This window comes from Drosophila busckii, chromosome 2R (assembly GCF_011750605.1).
Source record: "Drosophila busckii strain San Diego stock center, stock number 13000-0081.31 chromosome 2R, ASM1175060v1, whole genome shotgun sequence".
Classification (NCBI taxonomy): Eukaryota; Metazoa; Arthropoda; class Insecta; order Diptera; family Drosophilidae; genus Drosophila; species Drosophila busckii.
In genome coordinates this window covers 7,619,824-7,636,992 of record NC_046605.1, presented here as the reverse complement: position 1 = coordinate 7,636,992, position 17,169 = coordinate 7,619,824, and the positions used below count along the sequence as shown (strand labels likewise).

The 17,169-nt window shown below is 44.1% G+C and overlaps 5 protein-coding genes across 5 annotated transcripts; 4 read left to right on the top strand and 1 right to left on the bottom strand.

Moving 5' to 3' along the window:
• The first annotated feature begins 743 nt into the window (after positions 1-743).
• On the top strand, positions 744-5,330 carry LOC108597767 (spondin-1). Its single transcript, XM_017984479.1, has 7 exons — positions 744-881; positions 2,032-2,235; positions 2,290-2,678; positions 2,733-3,194; positions 3,245-3,416; positions 3,730-3,851; positions 3,904-5,330. Exons 2-7 carry the CDS (start codon positions 2,052-2,054, stop codon positions 5,233-5,235), a joined length of 2,661 nt encoding a protein of 886 aa, XP_017839968.1. The 5' UTR covers positions 744-881; positions 2,032-2,051; the 3' UTR covers positions 5,236-5,330.
• A 553-nt stretch (positions 5,331-5,883) lies between these two features.
• Positions 5,884-8,925, top strand: LOC108595287 (spondin-1). Its single transcript, XM_017980500.1, has 6 exons — positions 5,884-6,303; positions 6,356-6,750; positions 6,805-7,017; positions 7,071-7,328; positions 7,383-7,548; positions 7,599-8,925. The coding sequence occupies exons 1-6, from the start codon at positions 6,117-6,119 to the stop codon at positions 8,846-8,848; spliced, it is 2,469 nt and encodes an 822-aa protein (XP_017835989.1). The 5' UTR covers positions 5,884-6,116; the 3' UTR covers positions 8,849-8,925.
• A 104-nt stretch (positions 8,926-9,029) lies between these two features.
• LOC108595145 (spondin-1) lies at positions 9,030-12,208 on the top strand. Its single transcript, XM_017980311.1, has 6 exons — positions 9,030-9,222; positions 9,419-9,813; positions 9,975-10,187; positions 10,246-10,500; positions 10,555-10,726; positions 10,780-12,208. Exons 1-6 carry the CDS (start codon positions 9,054-9,056, stop codon positions 12,204-12,206), a joined length of 2,631 nt encoding a protein of 876 aa, XP_017835800.1. The 5' UTR covers positions 9,030-9,053; the 3' UTR covers positions 12,207-12,208.
• A 328-nt stretch (positions 12,209-12,536) lies between these two features.
• On the top strand, positions 12,537-13,684 carry LOC108595591. The gene is made up of 2 exons (XM_017980853.2): positions 12,537-12,917; positions 12,978-13,684. Exons 1-2 carry the CDS (start codon positions 12,595-12,597, stop codon positions 13,375-13,377), a joined length of 723 nt encoding a protein of 240 aa, XP_017836342.1. The 5' UTR covers positions 12,537-12,594; the 3' UTR covers positions 13,378-13,684.
• An 82-nt stretch (positions 13,685-13,766) lies between these two features.
• Positions 13,767-17,094, bottom strand: LOC108596950 (protein HID1). The gene is made up of 2 exons (XM_017983189.2): positions 15,708-17,094; positions 13,767-15,649 (listed from the first exon to the last, which is right to left on the bottom strand). Exons 1-2 carry the CDS (start codon positions 16,999-17,001, stop codon positions 14,352-14,354), a joined length of 2,592 nt encoding a protein of 863 aa, XP_017838678.1. The 5' UTR covers positions 17,002-17,094; the 3' UTR covers positions 13,767-14,351.
• Between the last annotated feature and the right edge of the window lie 75 nt (positions 17,095-17,169).

The following is a 17,169-nucleotide window of genomic DNA, read 5'->3' as shown; positions in this document are numbered from 1 at the left end:
AAATTAGAAATAAATTTATACACATGTAAGTCGCCTACTAAATGTACAGCCTAAAATAATAATCGACAGAACAAGAAGAATTAGCTCACTCAACAGTTAAATGCAATATGTTTTCATATTTACGTTTTAAAGTTTCTACTTCGTTTAGATAAGAAACAATTTTCGTTTCTCTTTTGTGCTCCTGTTCTTATCTAATATGAATTTATACAATATACTGTGCAGCTCATCTTAGTAAGCTACTTTAATTGTAATAATTGAATTAAAACCCGCAACTTGAAAAAGATTTACTAATAAAATAAAATAAATATTACATTTTTTAATACAATAATTTAATAAAATTATATAATAATATACAAAGAAATGCTTTAATCTGACTTAACAATTTAAACTAAATTATTTTAATTAAATATTTAATATACACAATCTACATACGCAGCCCACTGTGCGTATGAGTTGCCGGTCGTTGCTTTGCGCTTTTCACTCATTTTCGTGCAGCAACAAATTTTGTTTAGAATCAACGAATGAAAACAAAACAAAAGCAAACTGGCACATGTGCTGCAAAGCAAAAGGCATAATAGAAATTAAGCATTGATGTTCTGCTCTCTCTCACCCACACATGCACACACACATACACACACAGATACCGACGCTGCTGCGAAGTGAACTCTGCCCACAATTGAACCTCGTCGTCCGTTATCGCAGCTCGTGCAAATTGCATTTTCAGTTGCGTTTGAAGCGCCTGACGGGACGGTTGCGATTTCTAAATTTAAAATAACTAAGCAAAGAGCTATTTGTGCATTAAATTAAAGGCAAGAGATAATAAAAGTGTTGTGCATTTTGAGCTAACAAGCAATATTAAATTATTTTATTGCTTGATTTGCGTAAGTTTATGAAAATGTCAATTTGCCAGCTTAGTAGCAGCTAAACGGGGGCTCGTTAGGAAGCCATATAAGTGAACGTTTTTTTTCTAACATGTTTGAATTTGCAATTGCGCCCTCTGCACTGGCTTAGTCGCAATTTCAATTGAATTTAATCAGTGACGTAGCCCCTGGGCTAAGCTCTACTATGTGCCTTGTGTGCTTAATTCAGTTCCGTCTCTGGCAATGGCTGCGGCGAAGCGAAATAGAAAGTGTATTCAATTTGTGTGTGAATTATAAACAGACGGACAGACAGACAGACACACATATGAGCTAAAATTAGCAAATGCAATGCGTATTTTAATTGATATAACTGCAATTCAAATTTAAATTTCAATTTGCCAATGCAATGTCAAGAACAATTTGCAATTAAGTCATATCTATGTGTGTGTGTGTGTGTGTGTCACTGACATTCGATGCAAATATTTTATAGTCAATTTACAAATTAATTTCCGTATGTGTCAAAACAAGCTATTGATAAAGAATTCTGATGAAATTATTTACATAAAGTTGTTAATCACATGTTGCAGCAAAACAAATTTGTGCTATTAATAAATCAAAGTTTTGATCCTGAAATAAATTCAAGTGCAATTTCGAAGTTTCAAGAGCGTTAAGCGAAGTTTCACACCATTTTAGACTCTGTACAAAAGAGATTACGACAGTCTTTAGTTTAGTTCGGTCAACATATTGATGATCTGTTAAAAAAGTTAGCTTATAATTCTATCCTACTGCTTTAACTATTACATAATTTAAAAAATCGTTATCTTGAGTACACTTATAATTTAAGTTAATTAAGTTTAAATAAAAAAGTAATGACATCCATTCAGAACTGTTTTATACATTTCAGTTCCATTAAAACATCAGTCAATGCAATAAAAATTGCACACTTACAAAAGCGAAAAAATATAACTATAATTATATTTTTTTTAGACTGAGCAATCTTTTAGTTAATCTAAACGATATATGTGCTTATGGTGACTCCATGAAGAATTTATATTCCAAATCATGTTAATGATCTAACAAAGATTTAATAGTGTGTCATTTATTTAAGTTTCTTATATACGCACAATGCACAGAGTCTTATGCTGTCGTTGCTTTTCTTTTTCATTTGCAGCTGTATTAAAACATCAATCGATGCAATATTCTCTATATATTGCCATACTATGGGCAATCAGCAGCCATGTGCTGCTCATTCACGCTACTCCATGCAGTCGTGTGCCCCAAGGTGCCACCGCAGCCAAATCACCCGTAGATGATAATTTTGTGCTCAGCGTGGGTGGCAATGCGCAGAGCTATGTGCCTGGCCAGAAGTACAATGGTAAGCAGCTCAAGCTAAGCTTTAAATACGTTAAATAATATCGCCTGGGTTTAGTTACACTGAGCGCTTACTCGGGCTTGTCTTTTGTAAGCTTTATGCTCGCTCTGGAACTGGAAAATGGCGAGGAAAACGATGATGCAAATACTTTGGGTACTTTTGAGCTAAGCGATTTGGCAGAGACGCGCTTTAGTCCACGTTGTGCCAATCTGGTGGAGAATACAAATACGAATCTGAAGACGCATGTGGATGTGGTTTGGGCTGCACCCACTCAGCCAGGTCAGGGCTGCATTATGCTGCGTGCTACAGTCATGCAGCATCGTGATGTTTGGTTTATGGATGACGGATTTCTAAGCAAACGCATGTGCGAAGAGGAAGTCGATGATGTGGACACGCAGCCCAGCATTGTGGATCCTTGCTGTGCCTGCGATGAGGCCAAATATGAGGTAAGCTCTTCAATTAAATTAAATATTTTTACGTATGCGCATTTGCTTTGGCAGCTTACCTTTGAGGGCAAATGGTCACGTCATACGCATCCCAAGGACTTTCCTGCGAACAGCTGGCGCACCAGATTTAGCGACATTATTGGCGCCTCGCACACCATTGACTATCGCTTTTGGCAATACGGCGAGCTGGCCAGCGAGGGATTACGCGAGGTAGCCGAGCATGGCTCGACGCGCACGCTGGAAAGTGAGCTGAAGGATCAAAGCGATCATATCAGAACGATAATCAAAGCGCGTGGCATTGCCTATCCCAATGTAACGGGCAAAACCTTTGCTGTCTTTCGTGTGGACTCCAATCATCATTTAATATCGTTGGTGAGCATGGTGGATCCATCGCCTGACTGGATTGTAGGCGTTTCAGGCCTGGAGTTGTGTTTACCCAACTGCTCCTGGGTGGAGAATAAAATACATAATCTGTATCCCTGGGATGCGGGCACCGATAGCGGTCCTTCCTATATGGTAAGCGCAATTTATGCAAAGGTAACTTCTTTACTAAATGCTTCGCTTAGTCTGCAGATCAGCCACAGGTGCCACCAGATGTTGTGCGACGCATCAAGACGAATTTTCCAAATGATCCGCGCTCGCCTTTTTATGATCCGACTGGCACTGAAATGAAACCGCTGGCAACGTTGCATATTAATCGACGACGTCTCTATGAGAAAAACTGTGAGGCAGGAAATTGTAAGCAAGAAATACAGTAGACACTAGCTTAAGTGCACTAATTCATATATAGGAATTGATTCTTGTTCTTGTTTATGATCTATACCAACCACATATGTCTGCTTATGATCTATATATCTATATTTATATCATAATCTATATCAACTGCTATATGATCAGTAAAATTTAAATGATTCACTTGGCATAGTTCAAGAACGAAGAATCAATAAACTATTATTTATTTTATTTAACTATTTTATTTAGGTTATTTATGTTATGCATTTTATTTATTATGTATTTTAATATATTTCATTAATTTAAATTTTATTTCTAGCTGAGCGAGTGCCTGCTGAATGCTCCGTACTCACCTGGACACGCTGGGATGAGTGCAGCGCAAAATGTGGATCGGGCAAGCAATATAGAACGCGTGAATATAAAAATCCCACGCTAGCTATGGTAAGTTGGACATAATATATATATGAAGCTTTTATTTCATGCCCAACTGCAGCGCCATAGATGCAACACGCCGCTGCGGGAGGAGAAGAGCTGCATGGGACACAAGTGTGCGAAGGATGAAGAGGAAGTGCAGGAGGGCGCACAGCCAGAGGTGGAGCAGCCAATGGGTGATCCAGAGTGCGGTCTGTCCGACTGGACCGAGTGGTCCTCCTGCACAGTAACCTGTGGCAGCGGCGAAATGATACGAACGCGTCATTATCTAAACAGGCGTGCGAAGAAGAAGTGCCAAAAGGCCAGCAAGGCGCGACTGCAGGAGACCAAGAGCTGCGAGGCAAGCCAATGTGGCGGCGAGATAGCCGCTGAGGCAGGCGCTGAAAATGCCGAAGCAGAGCCGGAGGAAGCGCAAGCGGAGGCAGCAGGAGAAGAGTCAGGCGGCGGCGACTCGGCGGAGAAGCGTTCGCTGTTTCGCAATTTCCAAAGCTACAGTCAACGCAGAGAGGACTACATACCGCCCGTGTGTGGTGTATCGCCCTGGTCGGACTTCTCGCCTTGCCTGGGACCCTGCGGCGGCAGCGGCACGCGTCAGCGACTGCGCAAAGTGTGGAACAACAATGAAGTCTACGGCGTAACGGATGCCAGCAGCGACGGCAGCGATCCTTGTCGTCACATCAAGATCTTCGAGGAGGTCAACTGCACCAATCCCGCATGCGACAGCATTGTGCCGCATTATTGCTTCGAAACGCTCATCGAAAGCCACTGCCGCGACAACGATGTGGTCAACTTCTGGTACTACGATCATGTGAGCGATCAGTGCGCCATCTATTGGTCAGATCGCTGCGATACGAATCTCAACAAATTCAAGTCCAAGGAGCAGTGCGACGAAGCCTGCCGCTTGCCGCGCCACAAGCAGCAGCTGCAGAGCGAACGCCATGGCGGCGTGCCGCCCCAGCGTGTCGACTGTTTGGTGTCCGACTGGGTTGCGCATAGCTGCAACGCCAGCTGCGGCGATGGCGTGCAGCTGAAGACGCGTCGCGTGCTGCGCACACCCAAATACGGTGGCAAGCAATGCCCCAAGCATCTGGTGCGCATGGATCGTTGCTATCAGCGCTGCGATGACATGTACTCGGTTAGCAATGACTTTGGCGAGCGACGACATTCGCCCGCCAAGCTGCTGCCGCTGGAGCCGCGCGAGGAGTGCCGCTACTCCGAGTGGTCCGCCTGGACGCCCTGCACCGCCAGCTGCGGCGACAATGCGGTGCGCCAACGCACGCGCACGCTGCTCAATACGGATCTGAGCTCCAGGTGCAAAGATCGTGTGCGCGTCGAGAAGTGCGTGGTCATGCCGTGTCTGCTCAGCAGCAACGATGATGGCAACAAGTGGTAATTGCACCAAGTATTAGCCCCCAACTAACTATCAAAACTATGTAATCATTGTAATGCAACTAAAGTAAACAATGCAAATAAATTAAACATTATTAAATTGAGAAAATTAAGCAATTGAATTGACTTACATAAGTTCAGCAATATATTAATTAGGCCTTTAGTTATAATAGACATATCTCAATCAGTTCGAATATCAATAGAATAATCATTAAGCAAATGAATAAAATTTCTAGCCAATTTTTTACTCTATTATTGAGTAGTATTCTAGTAGTACTCTAGTATTGATGCCAACAATAAAGTTGCAGCATTAAGTTTTTGATTTTGTTTACATTTTTATATTTTATGGCTGTATGATGAGACAACATAAAATGGTTTTTGCATACTAATTAGTTTAAAGCTTGTTCTAATTGCTTTTGCATCATTAAATTATATACAACATTCGAATTGTTGCAATTTAGCAAAGTCAGCACAACTTTTGCTAACAAGTTTAACATTTTAACATGCCAAATTTATAATTAGTTTAATACAGCTTCTAAAAATAGCAAAACAGACTCTCAGTTCGAGCATTACATAGCTCTGCACTTGATTGTGCTTCAAAATATTTAAATTTGTTTAAATTTAATTTAACAAAAGTATAAATAGAGCAGCTTTCAATGTACAATTCGAAAGTATTTGTCATTGACCCATATAAAATTCAAGCTCAATTTCCCTTTCTGCTCTCAGCTCAACAAATTAATTGGCGTCCAACTCAAACTTATACAGAATGCGAAGCAGTCAATTGAGTACGCGACACGTTTTTATAAAATGAAACTAGACAATTAAAATGTGCTGCTCAATTTGGCAATCAGTTGAGTTTGAGCTGTTGAGCTGACTGGAGGAGCAATGTGCGCCAAGAAGTTCTTATTAACTATTTATGTGCTATATGCAGTAAGCAGGATTGAGGCTGTGCAGGCTGCTTGTAGTCGCATACCACAGGGAGCGAGCGGTGAGCGTTCAGCAGTGGATGATAATTTCAAGGTGCTCATCGATGGCAATCCAGTGACGTATATACCCGAGCAGCAGTACAATGGTGAGAAACTGCAAAAGAAATAGAGAATGTGAGTGATAATTGTTTGCCTTAGTTTCACTTTCTTGCCCCAGTACTATGAAATTTCTAAGCTTTACGCTTAGCGTGGAGCGTGAAGAGCCAATGGCTGCTGCAGCGACTCAGGATTTGAGCGCCGGACACTTTGAACTGTTCAATAATATTGAAACACGCTTTACAGTCGGCTGTGAGAATATGATTGAGAGCACGAATACAAATGCCAAGACGCGCATTGATGTCAGCTGGGTGGCGCCCAAGCAGCCAGACAGCGGCTGTGTGCTCATCAAGGCGGCCATAGTGCAGCATCGCAACGTTTGGTTCATTGACGATGGTTTCCTAACCAAACGCATTTGTGCAGAGGAAATCGATGAGCTCAATAGCCAAACGCCTACGCTGCAAAATTGTTGCGCCTGCGATGAAGCCAAGTATGAGGTAAGCTGGGCAGCTGCAAACTAGAACAATAAAAGATTAAAGTTTGGTATACAGATTGTGCTGGAGCGCAAGTGGGCGCGCAATACTCATGCCAAGGACTTTCCCTCGGAGGCGTGGCGCACGCGTCTGGGTGAGGTTATAGGCGCTTCACACAAGTATAGCTTTCGTTATTGGGCCTATGGTGCGTTGGGCAGTCAGGGCATGCGTGAGTTGGCAGAACATGGCGCCACACGCACACTGGAGCAGGAAATTAAGAACAATACACAAGTAAGCGCGCAACTTGGAGCTATGCATCTCTAAAGCGTTTTTGCACTTCTTAGAATGGCGAAGTGCGCACCATAATCAAGGCACCTGGCATTGGCTATCGTGCAAATGTTGTAGGCACTACATTGGCCAATGCACGCGTCGATCCGCTGCATCATCAGATATCCTTGGCTGCCAAAATTGATCCCTCACCAGATTGGATTATAGGCGTTGCCGGCTTGGAGCTTTGTCTAAGCAATTGCACTTGGCTGGAGAGCAAGGTGTTGAATTTGTATCCCTGGGATGTAGGCACAGACTCGGGTCCATCCTATATGGTGCGTAGTTTTGTTGCTATTGGCTAAATTTATGCAACTTGGCTTGTTTTACAGTCAGCCGATCAGCCGCAAGTGCCACCAGATGTTATAAGACGCATTACTTCCTCTTATCCTAGTGACTATCGCTCGCCTTTCTTCGATGGCAGCGGTGTGCCCATGAAGCCCATGGCAACGCTGCATATTACTAGAAAGAAATTATACATTAGAGAGTGTGAAGAGGGTAAGTTTTAAATAAAATATGGAGCGTTTACTTAAGTGTTGTGCTTGCAGTGCCGCAGGAAGGTCCTTTGGAGTGTGCCACGCATCCTTGGAACGATTGGAGCAACTGCAGCACGCGTTGTGGCTCCGGCTATGCGCAGCGTGAGCGCAGCTATAAGAATCCTGCGCTGGCTGCCAGCTACAGCTGTGATCGTCGTCTGGAGGAGCTGCGTCAGTGTCAGGGCATGCAATGTGGCTTGGAGGAGGAGCAACAGCTGTCCGAAACAGCTGGCGAAGCTGACAACGAGCCCAACTCGCAAGCAGAATGCGAGCTTAGCGACTGGTCCGAGTGGTCGCCTTGCTCCAGAAGCTGTGGACGTGGCTTTATATTACGCACACGTGACTATTACAATCAAAGAGCCAGAGCACGTTGCCAGGCAGCAGTTAAGCTGCCCTTAAAGGAGACACGTTCATGCATAGGCTCGGATTGTGGTGGCACCATACCCGACAATGGTGAGTTGGATGCAGTGCCGGAGCAAGATTCGAATTTGTTTGGCGAAACCAATGAGGAGAGCAGCAGCAACAGCTGGAATAGCTTTAGAGCCAAGCCCACGGAGGAGAGCAACAGCTGGAATAGCTTTCGAGCTAAGCCCACGGAGGAGAGCAACAGCTGGAATAGCTTTAGAGGCAAGCCCATAGAAAATGAGCGTACAACTAACAGCTGGAGTAGCAACAAGGATGCGCCGGAGTATCAACGTGGCTACGGCAGCAACAGACGCACAAATCCTTACGAGCAGCTGGGCTTGGATAATGCTGACAACAGACAGCAGCAGCCACTTGGCAGCAACTATAACGACTACAGACAAGATCAGCGTTACAATGAAGAGCAAGCAACAATGAAGTACAACATGGCATATGCTACAACGCCACGCACAATGACGCCCTATGGACGCAATGATTACAATCAGCCGCGTCCTAGCAACGGCTACAATGTGGTGCAGGACTACTGCTTCGAGAAGCCGTTTGCCTCCACCGAGCCTTGCATAGTGAATCCGGTTATAGTGAGCAATTATTGGTTCTACGATCATGACGATCACGAGTGCAAGATTTTCACCACGGACAATTGCGATACGAACAGCAATCGCTTTCGCACGCTAATGGCCTGCGAGGGCACCTGCCTCAAGCCGCAGATGAACTTGGAGTTTGAAGCTAGCAATGGCTATGAAGCTGAGCAGACAGCAGCTGGTTTGCAGCCCATGTCACAGACTAAAGCAAGCAATAGCTGGGATAGACGTGCACGTTATGGTTATGGTCAGCATTAATAAATTGTAGGCTGCGCTCTTAGTGTTGAGCTTTACTCTTGATGGGCGTGGTCTGCTGATAACAATAAAGCAACTCGACTCACACTTTGAATGTGTTTCACTGGGTCAGCAAAACAAAACGCGCGCTCTTAGCTCGAGCTTATCAGTAGCAAAAGTTAGCTCTGGACGAGCAGTACGACGACTGTAGCTGCAGCTTGTTAGGAACATGAAATATTTGCTAGTATTATTGCTGCTTTGGGCGCCCTATGTGCGCACATTGATCTGCACACGTCGTCCAGCAAATACGCAGACACCCAAGTCGCCGGTTGACGAGAATTATGTGATAAGCATTACAGGCAATCCGGAAACGTATATACTAGGACAGGAGTACAATGGTAAGAGTTCATTGGCCTTGCGCTTGAACTTCAGCCGAGGTTGCGTAGCTAATCTCTTGAGCCATTTCGCAATGTTGTTCATAGTTTTGTTGTGTAAACAAAGCTCGAGCAACACGTTTGTATTGTCGCTTATCAGCGACTTTGCAAATTCGTCTGTCAAGGTCAGTGTTTGAAATCTTTTTGCCACTTTCTCTAGTCTCGCTGAACGCCTTCAATGGACATCGCTATATAAGCTTTATACTCGCGCTGGAGAACGAATACGGCGACTTTAACTATATGAACGATCTGGGGCGCTTTGAGTTGAGCGACTTAATCGAGACGCGCTTTAGTCCCAACTGTGTAAACATGGTGGAGAATACGAATACAAATCCCAAGACGCATATGCATCTCACTTGGATAGCTCCCAGCGAGCGCGGCAGCGGCTGCATACTGATAAGAGCAACAGTGTTGCAGCATCGCGATGTCTGGCACATGGACGATGGCGGCTTGACCAGACGCATATGCGAGGAAGTGGTGGACGATGTAGAGAGTCAGCCCAGCAGTCACACAGCTGATGCTCCTTGCTGTGCTTGCGACGAAGCGGGCTATGAGGTAAATTAAAAACATAAGTGAACGCTTAACGTGAGCAATACGTACGTGCAACAATCAGTTTGTATATATATTCATATAACTAATCCATTCAGTTTTCAGATGCAACATTTAATCTATAAGCAAAAGAATTTTATTAGCACACATTCATATATATTCTATAGCTTACCTTTGAAGGCGTTTGGTCGCGTAATTTGCATCCACGCAACTTTCCCGCACGCAGTTGGGAGACGCGCTTCTGCGAGCTGCTTGGCGCTTCACATAGCTCTGACTATCGCTTCTGGGAGTCTGGTGCGCTAGCCAGCGCGGGTGTCAAGCAGTATGCGGAGCACTGCTCCTCCAATCTGCTGGAACGTGAATTTTCCATCAACTTTCGTGTGAGTATTTGTAAAGCTAAAACAAATCTCTTTTTTAATTTAAATGTAAATGTTTTAGGAGCAAAAGATACGCACGATTATAAAGGCACGTGGTCCTGCTTTTCCTAATCTCAATGGCAAAGCAATGGCAACGGTGCGTGTCGATCCTTTGCACCATATGGTGTCCTTTGCATCCAAAATTGAGCCCTCACCAGACTGGATTGTAGGCATTAGCGGTTTGGAGTTGTGCATGCGCAATTGCACTTGGCTGGAAACAAAGCTTATTAAACTATATCCTTGGGATATGGGCACAGATGCGGGTCCTACTTACACGGTAAAAATAGCTGTTGGTTTTTTATAAATATGCTAAGCACTTTTTGTTTACTAGTCGCCAGATCAGCCACAGGTACCACCAGATGTTATTAGACGCATGCGCTCAGATTTTCCAAATGATCCACGCTCGCCATTTTATGATGAAAGTGGCGCGCCCATGAAGCCTATGGCTACATTAACCATACGACGCCGACGTCTCTACGAACGGCGCTGTGCAGATGAAGAATGTAAGTTTCATTCATGTAAAAAGATTTATAGATTAATATACCTTTATGTGCAGCCAACAACGAACCGGATGTGCCACGTGACTGTCTAACTCATCCGTGGTCCAGCTGGAGTGACTGCTCAGCCAAGTGTGGCGATGGCGTACAAATCAGACGACGCGTTTACAAGCAACCAGAGCTGGCGCGACTGCGCAACTGCAATGTGCCGCTATATGACGAGCGTGCCTGTCAAGGCCAAGTTTGTGGTGGAATTGATCCCATGCTCAATGCTCGTGAGGATGAGTTTGCAGAGTTTGGAGCAGCCAGACAACAGAATACGTATGAGCGTCGCGCAGAGTGTCAGCTATCAGCCTGGAGCGACTGGAGTTCATGCAGTGTTACCTGTGGCGAAGGCTATCAGGCACGTCAGCGTCAGTATCTGAGTCCAGGCGTTGAGCTAAAATGTCAGAGCGTGCATAGATTGGAGCTGCAGGAGATGCGTAAATGCTCAGGCAGGTCTTGCTTGGGTAATTTACCAACAGACGAGTCCATAGGTGGCGATTTGGATGCGCCAGATGAGCAGAACCGCCAAGAACCGTTTGCAGGTGATAATTACAACAGCTTCAATAGAGAGTTTGAACGGGAACCCACGGACGAAAACTTTGCCGGCACAGGCTTTAGCGTAGGCGACTTAAAAGGCAATCAGCCTCAGTGGAATAACGTTCCAGAGATGCCCATACGCAAATTGGGACAGACAATGTCACGCCAGCCGCAGATGTATGACGAAGGCAACAATAGAGCAGCTTACTATGGCAATTATCCACGCTTAGAGGATGATGAGCGCACTTCCTGGCAGCGCAAGCAAACTTCAGATAATAGCGAAGCTGAAGATCCTCAACAGCGCTGGGGTAACAACGCTGTGGCAGAGCCACGACAGCGCTGGGGTAACAATGCTTTGGAAGAGCCACGACAGCCAGAGGAGGAGCGTCCCACTGCATCTCGTCAAAGTTTCGGCAATGCTCCCTATGCAGCGTCAGAGAATGAAGATGCTGAAAATAATGCATCACGCGCTTCCTGGTCAAGGCAAAGCTCTAATAATAATAAATACGATCAAGATCGAGACACTGGCGAAAGCAACATAGAGACAGCAGAAGTGGATGCTTATCTATCCATACGCTGTTTCCAAATGCTAGGCACTAGTTTGCCGCGCTGTCACGATAGAACCATTGTGGGAAACTTTTGGTTCTACAATTATTGCGCCGACGAATGCATGTTGTTTGCAGCAGATCCTTGTGATCGTAATGTGAATAAATTCAGCAGTTTGGAAGCATGCGAGCAGTGCCGTCGCCCCGAGTTCCAGCAGCTGCAAGAGAAGCATTCAAAGTCACAGGCATGCGAAATGTTTTTAGCTTCGTGGCAGGCGCAGGAAAAACATTTGGAGCAAGAACGACAGCAAAAACGCAGACCTTCAAGCAGAAGACGCAATTATCAAAATAGAAATTAAAGCATTGCTTAAAATGTACTTTAAATGTGACTTTTAGATGTACTTTAATTTATTTCAATGCAGATTTCAACTGCAACTTGTTTTTGACTAAAAGAACCGTTGTACTTTAAAGTCAGCAAGTGCATCGATAACGATAAGTTACCGATAAGTTGTAGAGCTGTCAATTATTTTAATTTAAATTGCATAAACATAGACTTCAGTATTTAAAAATTATAAACATTTTTATTTATGGTAAAATTTCAAGTGAATATTTTATTTCTTAGCACAATTTTATTTGCAGATAAAACTGAATTCGATAAATATCATTTATCATATGCTAGCAACTCTGCTGAATTCAGAATATATTACAGTGCAAAATCAAAACAAACGAATTGAATAATAAATAAAAATGCAACGACGTTTATTTAATATACGCAATTTGCTGTCGCTACGTGCATGGACGCTGCAACTTCCTAGCCAATCCACAGTTGCAGCTGCACAGCTGCAGCAACAAGCAAAGTCCGCCTTGGCTTTCACACGAACTGTCTCATACGCAATACCAACAAAAAAAGATGATAAGTCAAATAGACAGCAACAGAAGATCACACTTATTGCACAAAATGAGGCCATGAGCGTAACCACAATGGAGGAGGCACAGAAGCTGGCAAAACGCAATAACTTGCATATAATGCGCTTAAATACAGATGCAAAAACCGGCCGCACCATTTTTAAGTTAGTAGACACGCACAGTAACTTGTATATGTTAAAACTGTAACCTTTGCCATTTTGCAGACTGGTTACCGCAGCTGAAATGTTGGCAGATGATCATCAGCATACAGATACACCCAAATCGTCCGCAGAAAAGGCACAGAAAAGAACTGAGAAATCTTTAACAATTGGCGCACGCATGACGGATCATGATCTCGCCTCCAGACTGAAGAATATTACCAAGTGGCTTAACAAACGCCATGAAGTACGCATACTCATTCAAGGCAATCTAAGCGGTGCTGACGAAAGCAACGCCGAACGCATAGTAAAGGCAATCGAACAAACCATCAAGGAGCCACAAGTCATAGGCAAAATTGTTCAAAAACGACACAAAAACTCGTTTATAAAATTCAGCATCTTGCCAACAACACCGATGACGACAGAGCAAACAAACCAAGCTACGCCTAATCCGGGTCAGTCGTGACTACCTGGGCAGCATTGGAGTCAAATAATTACCAAACACATCATAGTGCTGCCTTTAGTTTTTGGACAATTAGCGCACCACAGCTTTTCAACAATGCAGCCAGGCGGTAATGACACGCCCCCTGGACCTACACGACAAGTCGTCGTTGCAGTTGCCTCGATATTTGTTATGATTGCTTTAAAATATACTTTTTGGATGCGTGCCTACATAAAGAAAGATGATAGTAACTGATATTTTAAATGTTGAAAACAAATGATAAATAAAACAAGTCTATTATTGAAATTTGTAAAACTAGTTTAAGCAAAGTGTACACCAATACTATTTTTATTATTTATATATATATCTTTTATTTAAATATTTTTTAAATATACAATGAATATGTCATTTTATTTGGTTGTGTTATCTATATGCTTGAGGTTAACTGTAAGCTGTATATAAAGTTAAAGCAATTATGTATAGTTTTAAATAAATGTTTGTCTAAGTACACCAATTCTCTACAGTAAATTAAAAAATATGCTATTTAGAAAGCTTTGTACAATATTTGAAAACTATTACAAAAATAAAGCAACTCAAACAAATGTTAAATACACAACTTTCTACGCGGATTATTGTGACAAATTATTCAACAAATAAATTACTTAAGCCAAATTTACAATTACGGCACAAGGAACTAAGTATGTCAATAATTAAATGCTGGGTAAAAGCAAATTCAGTTAAGAGATAAAAGCTGATAAACAAAACTGTCGAAAAACGTTTACAACTGATAAAGCCTTATAAATGATTTTTTTATGAGCCATTCGAAAAGAAATAAATCATTAAATTGGCCCTCTTTACAATTGAAAATTTGGGAATGTTTTATAAACTAAATAAATTAACTACCATAAGATTTCAAAAGCGTTTTTATGTTTTGGGATAAACGACATGTAGCTGCGAATGTGTATGTTGTTGTTATTGTCCGCCACTTACAATTGAGGTTAGACGCGTTGAATCTCAAATAGCTTGACCTCCGTATCATACCAAATAGCCGGCTCAATATTGCGTAAATAGATTACACCCCAGATATAAGTGCGGAACCAGGCAGTGGTGCCAGAATTGGCCTGGTATTTGCGTATGAGTATCGGATGCGGCACAGGCAGCAGGCCAACCAGCGTGCCATGTTGCAAGAATTTGAGAATCTCAGATTCATCAGTAAGGCCCTTGTCAATGCAAATCTTTTCCACCTGCGGCACGAGCACCTGCAGCAAACGCATAATGGTCTGTAACGGTAGCTTGGAGCGCCAGGACACAATCCATTCGGGTGTAGGTGCCCAGCGATCGCCATCTGTAGGCACCATGCGTATGCTGGCACGATGCGCCACCGACAAACGCGTCTGGTCGTCACGCGAGAATGTGGGCGAAGAGGATTTGGAGTCACCGTCGTTGCCGCCACGTGGCGTTGACACAGGTGACATTTCGGCCTTATCAGTGGGATGGGCCTGCTCCCGCTCGGTCATCTGGCCTATGTCTGGCGTGTCCAACAGCGAGGCCTTTAGCGTGCCCGGCTCAGCAGGCTGCGCTGTCAGTACTATGCCCGCATCCGGCTGTGCATCGCCTAGCTGTGAGCGCTCATGTGATTCGGTTTCCGATTCGAGATCCTCCTCGGCAATGGTCAGCTTATCCACTGCTGCTGACATATGTGCTTCCACATCAGCTTCCTCCTCCTCGTCTTCATCCTCCTCCTCGACATAGTCGTCGGCCGCATGCGCCGAAGGCAGTTCCTGACTTGACACTGCTTGCTTGCGTTGCGGCACACGCGGTAAATTAAATTTACCGCCCGCTTTGCGTCCGCTCAAGCACTTAGAAATGCCAGCCATGTCCGTTGGCAAATTGGCCATGGCATGAAACACATGACGCTTGCGTATTATGGTATAGACTAGATTGGAGTTGCCATCAAATTGGTACTGTATAATATTGTTGAAGATTTCCAGTAAAAAGAAAACCAAATGATGATTGCTGGGCGCTGAGAGCAGAAACCAGGGTGTGCTAAAGGCTTCGAGCAGATGCAGCAGCTTTACGCTGGCGACCATCGAGAGCGTTTTCAAATACGGAGATACATTCACCAGTATGGTCAGCAGGCAGTCAAAAAGCGGCTGCAAGCGCTGATGTCCTGTGGCAATGATTTTGTGAAACACGGTTATCAATAGATCCGCATGCGTGCCAGTGAACACGGGAATATCCATAGGGACAGTAGCTGAGTAAGCTTTGTTCAAACGCACACCAAAGTTGCGTTCACCTATAAAAAAGCAAGAAGTGTTCAACTGGCTTACAAAGATAACGTTTGCAGCTCTTACCTGACAGCAGCAGCAGTATAAAGACTCCAATATGCATGAGTCCCACACGAGATTGATCCGCACGCGAGTAGTTGAGATGATACAGTATGGGTATAAGAATGTCCAGCACATCGGAACTTTTCAACACAAAGTATAGGAATTTCTTATTATAATCGCAAATCTTCCAGAATAGTATGAGCAGCTCTTGGTGGCAATGCAGACGTTTCGTCGAGTTGGGTAAATAATTTTGCACCAGCGGATTATTAAGCAGTCGCGTTATGCCCTTGAGCACAAAGTGGAAATCCTCATCACGATGTACACGTGATAAATAGTTTATAAACAAATTATCACCGCAGCCGCTTTCATCGTAAGGCGTCACTAGCATGCCGCCAGCTGTGTGCGCTAGTTGTTGTTGCTGTTGCTGCTGTTGCACCACCATGTCATGGTCCAGGGTTACTATTAATAGCTGCAAGCAAGCTTCCACCAGCGGCTCTGTGGTGTCGGCAAATAACAAATGATTGTAAGGCACACCGAAGCCGACGGGATCATAGGAGCAAACTGTGTTAAGAAATGAGGTAAACAGCGGCAATGCATGACGATTGTCAGCGGAGGTGAAGTAAGCAATCCACTTGTTGGGCTCCTCCGATTGAGCTGGCGTGCGATACATAGGCTCTGAGAAGCAGGTAAGCAGCAGCTTTAGCAGCTCTGTGCGTCGACGCTCCATGTTTGCATTGTGTGGCGGTGATTGTGCGAAGCCCACGCCTGCTTCCCAAATATACTCGCAGCTATCAATATTGGCCAGCTCCTCGGCCTTTTCGGGGCCAGCACGACGTGTTGCCGTCACCGTAAAGTCCGGACAGAAGAGCAAATCACATATGGCATTCAGCAGAGACTGAGCTAGCGGTACGGTTGGTGTATGATTACCCGCCTCCTGCTGCTGTGACGCTGGCAGACTGCTCCAAAAGAAATCACGCCACTTGTCATCCTCGAATATGTAAGGCAATATGCGCACTAGCAGCCGCACACAGTTAAGCACGCATTGTTGCTCCGCCTGCGTACGACAGCTGCTGTCCACTGCTTGTGCTAGTTTCTCCACCGCTTTGTAGCAAAGTGTAGCCAGATTGGCCGGATTATCGTTACGTATCTGACGGATTTCACTGGGCGTTACCAATGCGAACACATCCTCGAGTGTTGTTTGATGGGCCTGCCAAAACTGCTCCCAGAACTGTTCGTCATTGTTATCAATTTTTTGATTCTTCTGCGTCAGCTGCACAACTGCCTTCCGAAAGTTGAGCTTTGAGTCAGTGTTTCCCATATTGTTGAGTTGTTGGTGTGTTGAAACGCCGAAATTGCAGCTGCCCCAAGCGCCGTTGCCAAAGAACCAAAGTTTTCTCTGGTTTTGAGTGGATTTTACATAAATTTAAAGCCAATTTTGTTAGGAAAATTAATAAAATCGCCTACGCGTAAAAATATGTCAGCTTTT